Source organism: Mus pahari, chromosome 13 (assembly GCF_900095145.1).
Source record: "Mus pahari chromosome 13, PAHARI_EIJ_v1.1, whole genome shotgun sequence".
Lineage (NCBI taxonomy): Eukaryota > Metazoa > Chordata > Mammalia > Rodentia > Muridae > Mus > Mus pahari.
In genome coordinates, this window is record NC_034602.1 from 30,173,314 (window position 1) to 30,185,771 (window position 12,458).

Sequence of the window (12,458 nt, forward strand, 5' to 3'; positions counted from 1 at the left end):
GGGAGGGAGGGGGGATGGAAGCAGCCAGCTCAGGTAAGATGAGGGGTTGGCCTATGGAGGTTCTAGGTCTTGAGCTCAATTATGGTTCTGAAGTATTTGGACCTCAGAGCATGACTTTCAGCTGCTCAAGGAGGAGAGAGAGGGAGAGAGGGAGGGAAAGAGAGAAAGAGAGAGAGAAAGAGAGAGAGGGGGGGCTTCTCAAACACACTGAACTGAATCTTTGCCTGCAGTAAAGATGCTAGCCACTAGGGGGAGCGCATACCCCACCTGGCCGCCTGCCCCGTGCAGCGTGAGGACAGAGTGGAAGAATTGCCAGGACTACCTGCTCCCTAGTCACCCACAACCATCCCGCCCTCTCATTCAGCCCCTCCTTTCTCTATTTCCCTTCCCCTTTCTTTCTCTCTTTTTAAGATGGGGTCACACTGCTTAGACCAAGCTGGCCTTAAACACACAGCAATACTGCTGCCTTTACTCTCATCCCAGGCATGGCTTGCCACGCCGGGCTTGGGCTCTTACTTAATGAATTCCCCAGGCTCTGCTTAACCAGAGGTGCCAGTTCTGCATCTGGCCCCTGGTAACCCCAGGTGTACGTGGTGTGGGGTGTCTGATGGTCCCCCAAACATAAGGTGCCAGGCCCTTGGCAGTATGTTTCCATCAAACATTCTCTGAGTGACCATGTCCCCCACCCGCCCTCAGTCACCCCGACAACTGCAGGACAAAGGCTGCACACCTTAAACACTACACATGGCAAGAGTTTAGGAGACATTCCCTGCAGGGGTGAGTGACAGCCACCCGCCTTCTAATGCCTAGGAGGGAGGGCTCTGGTTGAAAAACCTTCTAATGCGAACTGCTGCCAGTGAGTAGGGAGACAGCAGGGCTGGAGGTGTGAGAATGGAAGCACATTCTCTCTAGGCCTCATTCTGCAGAGGCTGCACTGCTGAACTCTTTAAAAACGCAGCCTGCCAGGGCCTGCTACCTCAGATACGACACAGAGCCGTGAGGCTGTCACAGAAGGCCTAGGGGAGGCACAGCACGAACCCTGACTTTAGATCATGGCTAGGTAGGTCTCGCCTGTGGCCCAGGACAGCTACGGACGCGGCCATCATAAGCTCATAAACTCACTCAAGGTGCTGAGCTCATCTAGTGATTTTGTTGTTTGTTTTGGGAACTGACTGTAGTTCTCAAACGGGGGCACTGCAGATGACAGTCACTTTGCACTACCACACGGAATACGTTTGTGTGTGTGTGTGTGTGTGTGTGTGTGTGTGTGTGTGTGTGTGTGCTCTCATAATCCGTGGGTCACAGGTTGTCTATACTCTGGGGTTTAATGTGTATGCCCATGACAATTCTTTGTCTAGTGTTGCCAGAAGCCTAAAGGCTAGGCATCCTTGGACTAGAAGCAATCTTAGGCATTGACAGCCTACCTCGAGTCAGTCAGTCTTTTAAGTGGGGTGCTTCTGACCCCCAAAGGTCTATAGTGCTGCAGGATCGTGTTAAGTAAGAAAAAGTCACAGAAGGAAGGAGATGGAAAAGACTGAGGGGAGACAGAGGAAGGGTAAGGGACAAATGTGAGTCTGTCTGTACCGACTAGCAGAGCACTCAGCCTCTGTGTCCCCTTCCTGCTCCAAAGCTGGGCAGCATCCTGGGGCAGGAGCCACACCTCCCGGTGGGCGTGTCTTAGGCCGTGATGATGCTCACCATGAATGGGTGGCTCTTCCTCAGTCATTTCTTTTAACAACACGACGGGCCCGTGCTGCAGAGCCACCCCACTCCTTGGGTGCAGGGCCGTCGTGGTGGACTTGGGCCCCAGCAGGAGCCAGAGCACTGGGTGGACAACGGAGGTGTCGTTCAGCGTGAGGTTGTACATCAGGTCCCAGGCCAGGTTGTTCCACAGCCGTCGATGGAGCATCACCTGCGGGGATCATCTGCAGTCCTTCCTTGGCCCTGGCCATGCTGTGGATGGCTGTGAGGGCCCGCGGGGGGTGGGGTGGGGGACAGCCAGGCCTCTCTTACCTCCACCTGCCCATTCCCTTGGCTGGAGACGCCGTGTGCTCGCTCTGCCAGCAGCACCAGCCTGCTCTTGTCATCCTCGATGAAGGCAGACTGTACCATGGGGTAGTAATTCTGCAGACACAAGTGCCAAACAGTGGCACCTTCAGTACAGGGTCAGGCAGAGACCAGCCAGTCTCCTAGGTACAGTGGCAGAGCTGCTTTGAGCCGTGTAGCTTGGCTGATGGGACGCTCGGCCCCTGCTAAGGGCTCAACACACATGGCACCAAGAGTGACCCCTGACAAAGCCAAGGAAACAGGTAGCAGGGAAACAGGTCGCTGCCAGGATGCAGAGCCCACAGAGCGGATCCTGGTCAGGGCTTTTGAAACAGCTCTCCCCAGGGGCCTCTCTATTGCTATGAGCGGGTGCTTAACAGGGTCAGGGAGCCGTGCTTGGGGACAGCGTGGAGCTGCTACAGGCATACCCGGGGGATGGGATTGCTCCTGAAAGCCTTGTAGGGTCTCCGCTGCATCTGGTAGCCATTGTTGTCAGAGTAGAGGACTTGCTGGCTGTCTAGGTCGCTGCTGGTCCTCAGGATGGCCTCACGGTTTAGGTCCAGGGGGCCCACTCGGTACTGCTGCTCTATCCGTTGGCAGAGCAGTTCCCCAGCAAGGCTCGGATGGGCCAGACGGGTGTGGATGGAATAGATGTAATCCTGGTCTGTTATGTTCCTGGGAAGGGGGCACGGGAGAGAGTGGTGTAGGGCCTGGCTGGAGGCTCCTCCTTCCATATAGGATGCCAGGTGCCAAGAGGAAGCTGTGGTGCAGCAACCCAGGGAGGACTATGGGCCCTGTGGAGATTCATGTAAGCCGTGGACCATTTACTGAGTAAAGAGAGCCCCTCTCCCATGCTCTGACCTAGCTGCCCACAACATGATGGTTCAGCTATATGCGAAAAGCACAGGCAGAGGAGAGCAATTCTCTCACGCAGCTATCAGTGACTAGCCATGTGCCAGGGCCGTGCCCCAGTACAGGGACAGGGGCTCTGGGGGAAGGCACAACACTGACCCGCCCACCCAGAAACGCACCTGTAGAAATACTGCCTTATGTCCGTTACCAGCGCGCCCGCCACCATCTCCATCCCCACCGCTTCCCAGGAAGGCTCAGCGGTGTCCTTGGGTGCAAAGAGGTAGTTGTCAGAAATGGGGCCCTGCTTCACATCCCCGTTGGCCTGGTACTCCAGGAACTCTTGGGTTATGCGCACTGTGCGGTTGCTCTGTCTGCAGGAGTGAGAGAGGAGAATGGTTGGTGTCGCCCCCAGCAAGATCGCTCATCTGCATCAGGGCGAAGGAAATGTCCCCGGGAGACTGAGGAAGTTACTGGAGGTCTCAGGGAAACACCTCTGATCGCACCCACAGCCAGCAACTGTCAGGTGATGTCACAAGTTGGAGGCCGCACACAGGCTGCCATCAGGGAGCACTGTCCCCAGACTGCTCTTCAGAGGCCACGCTGGCACAAGAGTGGAGTTGCATCACGCCGACCCAAGCCATCCCCGTGTCACGTGCCAGAGACCCTTCATACCCGTTATCCCCAGGGACATGGGTGAGTGGGTGGACAGATGGATCCATGGGTGGGTAAGGACACACAGATATGGAGGGCGGTGGTTGGCTCGGTGCATGGATGGACAGGTGAGGGCCGGTGGGAACAGAGCATTAAAGGCCCTTTCTGTTTTAAACAGTGTAGGTATTTCCTGAAGAACAACTCTGTTTTTGTACTTAGAGAAGCGGACCACGTGAGCACCCTTCTCTCGGAGCCCTTCAGTCTTCCCTTTGTCTATGGGTCAGGACTCTGAGAGGAGACAGTTACAGCAGCCTTTTTGCAGTGGCCCAGGTCCCCCCTCCTAAGGACACAAGAATAGGAGGGGGTCTTGCTATCACCTGTTCCTTCCCTGGGGAGGGTGAGCACAGAAGGGGTCACGGGACGCTGTCCATGTATCCCGGCCCTAGACTCACTTTGGAGGCAGCACTGGCCTCACCTTACCTCTCCTGAATGCTATGTAACATGTTGGTGTTCTGGTCGAACAGCAGAGTATAGCAGTCGTTCATCACGGGCACCAGGCGCTTGCCTTCCTGGCTGGTCTGGTTCCTCAGTTTGAGACTAAACTTGAGGGTGTTGGCCCTGGGGGCGACCAGCTCCCGGGTGCCTGCCTGGTCCCCTCGGGCGTGCATGACTTGGTAGTGCCGATAGTTGAGGCCCGGGATGGTGGTCAGGATGAGCAGGTCGTATGCAGAAGGGTCCTTTGTGGAGTTCTGGATCTACAAGCCAGCAGCATGGAGAGGGAGTCTCCTCAGTCACGTCATAACTCTGGCCACACACAATGGCATGGGTGCCCACTGTCTGCCCAGGCGGTGGTGGCCTTCTGCCTCCTGGGGATTCCCATGACATCTTTACAGGCTACAGGGTTTGCTCTCCGAGACACTCCCCGGCTCTGAATGTACTACCTCAGGGGCCTTGCCTTCCACTCACTTCTCCTCTTTGTCTTGTCCCTCCCCATGCTGCCAGTGGTGCATGGGAGGGAGGGGGAATGGGGGTAGGAGTGGGGGTGGGGTACACAATAATGACAAGAGACCATGTGACTCACACTGAATGGCTCAGGAGTGCAGAGGGGGCAGCCTAGAGCTCACCCTAACTTTGGCACCTGTTGCAGTGCGTCTTTAAGACACTCAGGGCCTTTGCCTAGGTGCAGTGGAATGAGGTCACCAGGTGGCAGACAGCAAACGCGCTCCAGCAGGACTTCTCGCTCCTACCTGTGCTGACACTGGGTGGCCCAACTCATCGGTGACGCTGACATCGGGGAAAGCGACAGTCAGGGTGATAATGGTGGTGATCTTCCAGGCCAGCGGGTTGTACACTGAGGCAGAGTATCCCACAGGCCTTGTGTCTACGGAGAGGACAGGTGTCACTCGTGGCCCCATGATGTCTTTGGCGGCTCCTGGATAAGAAGAGAAATGAGGTAAATAAGACCTGGCCTTCCAGAGTCCTTAGGGTGGATGTGGAAAGGAAGGGGTGTGGCCTGGATCCAAGGCTTTGAGTGCCCCGACCAGCACTAGCAGCTCTCCTGACGCGGGTCTGGTGTCCTTTCTGTCCCATCTGTTATGTCTAGACCCTGAGTGCACTGCCTGCTCTCCAGCTTCCCTCCTCGGGTCTAGCTGCCCCCTCTATTCAGTTTACATTTTGGTTTTTCCTCCCTGCTAGAGGAAGCCTGCCTGTGTGCTCATGGGAAGACACAGGTCACCTTACTGCCCTACCCAGCACTGATGTCACAAGCCAGGTTCTTCTCTTTCTGCAACTGTTGCTCCTATCAGACTCATGTCCCCTGGACAAGGGTTGGTCTGTGCCAGCCCTGGACGGAATCTACAGGCTGGACTGGGTCACACAGAAAGAGCTGGAAGGGCAGGGTAGGTGGGAGGCACAGCCCAGACCCTGTCCTGGAAGTGAAGAAGACCAGAGAGGCTAGAAAGGGCCAGCCAAACACAAAAGAGTAGCAAAGCAGGGCTCGGGGACCTGGGGCCTTGTTCCTGGCTGCTCCTGATTTCCCTGGTTTCAAACATCCCCACTGTATGATGGTCACTCTACACGTGTGACGCTCTATGGACATAGGAGCTGGGACGTGGCTGCCTAGAGGTCACCTGCAGTCCAGCTGGGCTTGAGAGGAAAAGTTGGACCAGCAGGTCTGGGACAGAGAACACAGCAGGGAGCACAGGGTGGCAGGTTCAGAGTCTGGCTGGCTCTTGCCCTCCCTTGCTGGTGAGCCTGAGCCGAGCTGTCATCTCTCAGAGTCTCAGGTCCCTTGGTTCAGAAATGAGTCTCCCTGTCGTGGACTCTGCAAGGCATTAAATGCCATAGGAGCGTTCTAGACCCAGCAAATGCCCAGGGCTCAGCAGCGGTTCTTGCTCAGTCCAACAGTGCCACCAGCCTATCCTGGATTCCAAGGTGAAGAACCGGGCCCAAAGCACTGAACCAGCCAGCAAGATCATACGCTGGCATTGGGATCACAGGGTTTCAGGCTCATGTGAGGTTCTGGTCTCCACCTCTGTCGCCTGACACCTCTGACTCCTTTTTATTTCTTTTTGAGTCAGTATCTCTCTGTTAAGTAGTTCTGACTGTCCTGGAACTTACTATGTAGACTAAGATAGCTTTGAACTTATAGAAATCGACCTGCCTCTGCCTCCCTAATGCTGGGATTATAGGTATGTGCTATCACTTCTGGCCCCAGACTCTTTTCAAAGCCACGCCAAGCCACTGGCTCCCCGCTTACCTGTGCCAGACCCTGGGGGCTCGCCCAGGGCAATGGAGGCCATCAGCTTGCGCACACCCAGCATCCCCATCCTGAGATGTTCCGTGTACATGTTCTTCACCTTGGGGGACTCAGTGCCTGTGATGGCATCGTGGTGCTGGACCTGTCACCGACAGAGTCAAGGAAGATGGGTGTCAGACCGGGTCCTGGGAGGCGTCTGCTTCCAGGACATCAGGGGGAAGGCAAGCATCCCTCCCATCTTACAGAAGGAAAACTGGCTAAAGTCCTGGCCTGGCAGCTTTTCCTGACATTCCTTATAGAAATGCCCTGCGGAGACCTCCCGCGTCCCAGCTTCCCCTCTGTCATTGCCTTCCCATGTGTGCACTGGCTCCTCCTGGTGTTCTGAGTAGGGAGTGAGGCTTCACGGCACCAGGGAGAGGTGGGCTGTCTCTTCATGGAGCAGGAGGCTAAGCGTCCCTGGCTGAAGCCACACATTCCACTGCTCTGCAGCACACTGAAAGTCTCTCTGCCTCTCTACAAGACTTCTGTGACTCCATTTCCCCATGGATACAGGGGAGGGAGGTGGGCGGAGATGACCACTGTGCCACACCATCCCGTGGGGGGGGTGTCAATGTACAGGGGAGGAAATGGGGCCGAGAGAGGAAAAGCCGTGAGCCTAAGGCCATCAGAGAGCTGCCATTTGGATCCAGGAAGGGCAATGGTGCCAGTCTATTCTCTGTTCTTTGTCCAATCAGGTGTGAAGCTTAAGGAAGCCACCCAATGGGTGGATGCCTTGAGACCTAGGGTCCTGCTGTGGCCCGGTGTCACATTGCACCAGTCTTATGCCCAGAGGGGACCTTGGTTTCCTCTTCTATATCATAGAGAAACACACACCGCACGAGAGGGCCCAGTCACACGATGGCCATATGGGGACTTTACCTCAGACACAGCCCAGCGAAGCTGTTGGAGCTGCTGCAGGGCCCAGGTAGGGTCCAGAGTCCCACTGGGGTCTGGCCACATGTAGCGTGTGAACATGGACTCCCCAGCATAGAGCAAGGCACTGGCTTGTCTCGCTAGACCCTTGAGGGTGCTCCGGGATGTGTAGAAGCCGGTCCAGGCCTGCCGTGGCTCTGGAGGGTAAGAACACGCACTGAGGCCGAGGGCCTAGCCTGTAGGTCTGAGTGTGGCTCTGGGGACAGCTCAGGGTATTAGCTCCGCCAGGCCACCCAGGGGAGCACTCAGGACTGGTGGCGATACCAGGAACTCTGGCTCACACAAAGAGACCAGGACCTAGGACTTCTGGCCAGGGTCTAATGCTTGCTGGGGACACTGGGACAAATCAGGAGCTTCTCTCCAGCAGGAGAGAAGACCATTCACAGCACACCTAAGACCTAGGAAGCGTGCAGCCTCCACATACATAAAAAGCTGGAAAGCCAGGGAAGGTGGGTGGCATGGGGCCTCAGTGGGCAGCAGAAATGAGGAGCCTTGAATAGCCAGATACTTTTGTATGTGACTCTGTGGGCCTCAGGGAGTCCCGGGTCAGGCTGAATATCAGCAGGGTTCCTTCCGAGGCCCTCAGCGGGAGGCAGAGGCAGAGGTGGGAGCGGAGAGATACCAGGTAGGTTGCTTAGGGACTCGGGACAGAGGCATGGCATGGGAACAGGATGGGAGGCAGCCAGCTATTTCAGAAGGCAGGTCTTCAAGCCCTTGTGATTCCTCCTTTCTTACCTCTTCCAGGTCTAGCTTCTGCCTCTACTTTCCTAGTCTTTCCCCAGCGGACCAGCAGAACCAGACTCTAGTGAATGGTCGGTCACGTAGCCCCAAGGAAAGGTCACAGTTAGGTGGCCAAATGGCACCAGCAAACTGAGCGGGTAGAAGGCTAGGAATTCACTGCGCCTCGGCTGCCCAAGCTGTAAGCCTGGCACCCCCAACCCCCAACTCCTGTCCTATACCAGGCCATCTTCATTTAGCCATGCGCACGTGACATTCCCACACATGGAGCTCTGATACCCACAGAAGAAACCTCTCCCTCTCAGGCTCCACAGTCACAAAACATAGCCCCACCCCACCGTTGTGGCTGTGCCCACATTCCTACCCCTGTCCCCTCCATGTCTACCCACAGGGTGGGATTCAAGGGCTTGAGAATTATAGCAGCTAAGTCAAGGGGACCCTGCAGCTGGAGCCTCTGTGTGCAGTTTCTTTGGACGGGAAAGAAACGGGGTAGAAGGGGAGCAACCTTCACAGGGGTCTCCTCCCCTTCACAGGGGTCTCCTCCCCTAATCTTTCACTGATGAAACCAGGTGGGGTTGGGCTCACAGGTATCACTGTGGCATGGGAAGGCAAGGGCAGGCACTGCTCCAGGCACTGTGATCACACGGTACTAAATGGTCAGCCAGCAGATGCCATCCACGTGTGGCTCCTCCTCCGGTCTTGGACTGATCAGCTGGTGCACGAGTGTCTGGCTGGACAAAGCTCACTGGCAGGCACGGCTATGTTCTGGTCTCTGAGCTGTCCCGTTCAAGGGTGCCGACCAGCATCCTACCCACGCTGCCTGGGCTTCTCCTCCAGCAAAAGCAAAAGGCAAAGAGAGACAACAAGCAGGACAGTGGAGCCCTTCACAGACAGTGAGTGACACAGGCAATGAGGAGAGTAGCCTTTTGTTTTTGGCATGGGGATGGAGCCCAGGCCTTCCACATGCTAGACAAGTGCTCTGTCACTGAGCTGTACCCCAGCCCCACATTAAAGGCACAAGGCAATACTCTGGGATGTTCTGACACAGTGCTTGGGTCTCCAGTGGGGAGGATGCCCTGGCTCTGTAGGGGAGACACTAGGCAGACATGGAGCCTGTAGCCACCAGCAGGGGGCACACGCCAGCCTGGTGGTGTTGAAGTTGGGTGCCTTCCCTGTATCTTGGAGCACAGACAGCAGGGACTGGATGGGTCTTGGTCCCTGCCTGATGCAGTAGAACCACCAACGTAACTACTGTGAGACTGCAGGCATGGCGCCCAGACTTCCATCAGCCAGGGAGCAGAGGCTGTGTCTTCAGGCTTTCCTGGGGACATGGGAAAGAGATGCCGTCCCTCACAGTGACAGTGGCAGAGCAGAGCAAGAGGAGAGGGTGGCTGCTGGAACACAGAGGAGAGGCTCTGGACTGCCCACCCTTGGTGTGAGGAGGGTATGCCCAGGGGGAGGGTATGTAGGAAGAGTGGGTGGAAGGCACTTGGAGGAGTCACTGGCCACAGCCATGACTGCACAGGCGTGGCCCTGGGAAACAGCTGTTTAGGTGGGGAAGAGCAGGAGGGAACCGGCCTGGTCCTCCTCACCCCTGAACTTATACCGAGCTGGGAGATAGGTCTGGACCCCTGACACTGATCGCCCCCAGCCTCCCGAGGCTCCTACCTGAAGAATAGGGAAGGAAGTCACGGTGGTCGCGGGTGCCCCAGGTCACGTTGGCGGCATGCAGGGCTTGGAAGTAGTCGTTCAGTGTGGCGTACTGCACCGAGATGCCAAACTGGGCCGTGCGCTGGTTGATGTACTCCAGCAGGGGGTCCATGTTGTCAAACTGCACTGAGGCATTGAAGAACTGCTTGTCACATCCCTGCAGGACACAGAGCCAGCGGTCAGTCGGAACCTCTGGAAACCGCAGAGCCCTCCCCCAGGCAAGAGGGCTCATCACTGACACCCTCAGCAGCCCAGCCGCTCTCAAGACTCCCGTAGCTGTCGGGTTTTTCTTAAGTAACCATCACTAGGATTAACTGTGATGATGATTATTACATAGCCGTGATTCACACATCCTGGCCACAAGTGGGTCACCTGCCCAGATCCAGACAAAATGCCACCCCTTTCTACTTGCACAGCTAAGTTAGATGGATGAGACAAATACCCTGCAGAGCAGTCAGCTTAATAATAGTGACAGGGTCTGGGGCTGTCCCCCAGGAATGCCCCTCTTGTGAGCCTCATGGCGGATAGCTCTATAGACCCATTGCACTGATAAGGCAATGCAGAGCCGAGCAGGTTAGTCTGGCTTTTAGTCCCAGACAACGTGAGTGGTGGGGGTGGAGGTTGTCTATCAGCCTGGAGGTGGGGCAGGGGCAGTTTAGAAGAGTGGGTGAGGCCCCGGGGTCTGCAGGAATGGGTGAAGCATCGAGAGCTGGGTAGAGATGGGCTAGACTAGAGCCTGCCTCATGGGCAGGCTGTTCCTGCCACAGGCTGCCTGGGAGGCCCTGGCAGGATTGAGGACACCCAGTGGAGAATGCCGTACCCAGGGCCAGAGGACGTGGGGCGTCCGGAACCACTTGGCCCTCTGTTTAACGTTGGCCACCAGAGCCTCAGCGTAGAGGTGGATGTTGGCTCCGGTGACAGGCTCGCTCATGTTAGGATACACGCCATCTGGGGGTGGCTCTGGGAAGACGGCCACACCGTTCCAGTAAAATCCAGACCTGAGGGAGGACAGAGGCTGAGCACAAGAGACCCGGTGAAGAGGCTTATGGCTATGCATGGTCTGTCACCTCCTTGCTTGGTTGAGGTCGGGGTGAAATTCATCTTGGGTGGAAAACTCCCTCAAACAGCAGTAAAGATTTTTAAAAAGTGATGCAGTTTAAATAAAGATCAAAGCTGAGAGGGATGGCCCACCTCTGTGGCTCTGGCACTCACCAGGCTGAGACAGGAAGCCTCACGCAAGTTCAAGGCCAGTCTGGTCTACAGAGAGAAACTGTATCAGGAAAAACAAAACTAGGGGCCGGGGAGACACTGCTTAGGAGCCCTGAGCCATCTATGCAGAGGACTTGAGTTCGATTCTCAGCACCTACATGGAGACTCACAAATGTCTGCAACTCCAATTCCAGTGGATCCAATGTCCTCTGTAGCTACCAGTACAATATGTACACGCAGGAAAAACATCCATATACAATAAAAAATTCTGAAAAAAAAAAAAAAGCCCAAACCATAACCACCCACCCAACCAATCAAACAATTAAAATCCTCTCTCAAGGCCCACCCCCAAATCTGTGATGAGCAAACATCAGAGGTTTCTATAGCAACAGGGTCACTCCCTAACAGATTCTCCTGGTCTCCATGGTCTGGAGAGCCCCCAGAAATATCATCACTGTTCATGCCACACAGCACTGGGTGGCAGCCAGGAGACCCTGGGCCACCTGCTTCTGTGGCGAGGCCCTGTCTCTCCTTGATAAGACAATGAGTCGACGGTAAGAGTGATCGAAACAGCTTCAGGACACGGTGCCTAGCAGGGCAGCCCTGAAAATGACAAGGACACTCCAAGTGTTGCCCCTGCCTCCTGTCCGCTCGCTCTCCACTCCTGGAGCCCCTCCCGTGCAGAACTCACAGACACACAGCGCAGAGCTAGGGTTTGAACCCCAAGCCCGCCAGACTTCAGAGCACAGGCCGTCTCTGTCAGCCTGCAGGGGCCTCCTCACCACAGGGCACGGGACCACTGGTTCTAGGAGATGGTGCAGTGCTTCTGTGCTGTGACCTTGCCTCCTTTCCGTCCCTGACACCTGTACATGGTAATCCCCGACAGGGTGAGGACTTAAAGTTACAGGTTTAGCTAGCAACTGACTTTCCGGCCGACCCCACGGCAAAGCCAGGCCAGCCAGGTGCATGCGGAGACAACTGTCCTCACATCTGAGAAATCCCTCCCCAGCCCTGTGCCTTTCCCAGTAACTCAGCTCTCTCTTCCAGGCCAGGCAGAGGCAGGGAGACTGCTGGTCACTGGGGCAAGGGACAATCCCACTGAAGCAGGAAGGAGAGCTGGGGGTGAAGAGGCTCCGAGGCACTGTGAAGGGAAGCCTGAAAAGGGAGGCACAGTGCGGGGTCCCTGGGTATCCGCTGGCTCAAATTTCCCACCTGGTAGATGAGGACAGCTGAGGCCTGGAGCAGACAGGGTCCCGTCAAAGTCAAGTGCAATGTCCCTGTGAGGGTTATAGCAACAGCGCATCCTTGGGACAGGAGAGGGGGCTCAGTAGTTGAGAGCGCCTCTTGCAGAGGACTCAGGTTTGGTTTCCAGCACTCACACTCTGAAGCTCACAACTGCTTCTTAACTCTAGTTCCAGAGGGGGTCCAACACCACCTTCTGGCCTCTGAGGACACTGCACATGTGGTGCACATAAACTGACGCATAAAAATAAATCGATACATTAAAAAAAAAAAAAAAAAA

General features: G+C 56.0%; 1 protein-coding gene across 1 annotated transcript in view; it reads right to left on the minus strand.

Annotated features, from left to right (window-relative positions):
* The window catches only part of Man2b2 (mannosidase alpha class 2B member 2), a 25,819-nt gene that overhangs the window by 4,648 nt on the left and 8,713 nt on the right, over positions 1–12,458 (minus strand). Inside the window, exons 6-15 of the mRNA XM_021210569.1 lie at positions 10,548–10,725; positions 9,686–9,884; positions 7,226–7,416; positions 6,308–6,449; positions 4,797–4,981; positions 4,030–4,304; positions 3,078–3,269; positions 2,475–2,721; positions 2,014–2,124; positions 1,699–1,912 (exon numbers count right to left, since the gene is read on the minus strand). Coding sequence (XP_021066228.1) covers positions 1,699–1,912; positions 2,014–2,124; positions 2,475–2,721; positions 3,078–3,269; positions 4,030–4,304; positions 4,797–4,981; positions 6,308–6,449; positions 7,226–7,416; positions 9,686–9,884; positions 10,548–10,725 — 1,934 coding nt within the window. The remainder of the gene's footprint in view (positions 1–1,698; positions 1,913–2,013; positions 2,125–2,474; positions 2,722–3,077; positions 3,270–4,029; positions 4,305–4,796; positions 4,982–6,307; positions 6,450–7,225; positions 7,417–9,685; positions 9,885–10,547; positions 10,726–12,458) is intronic.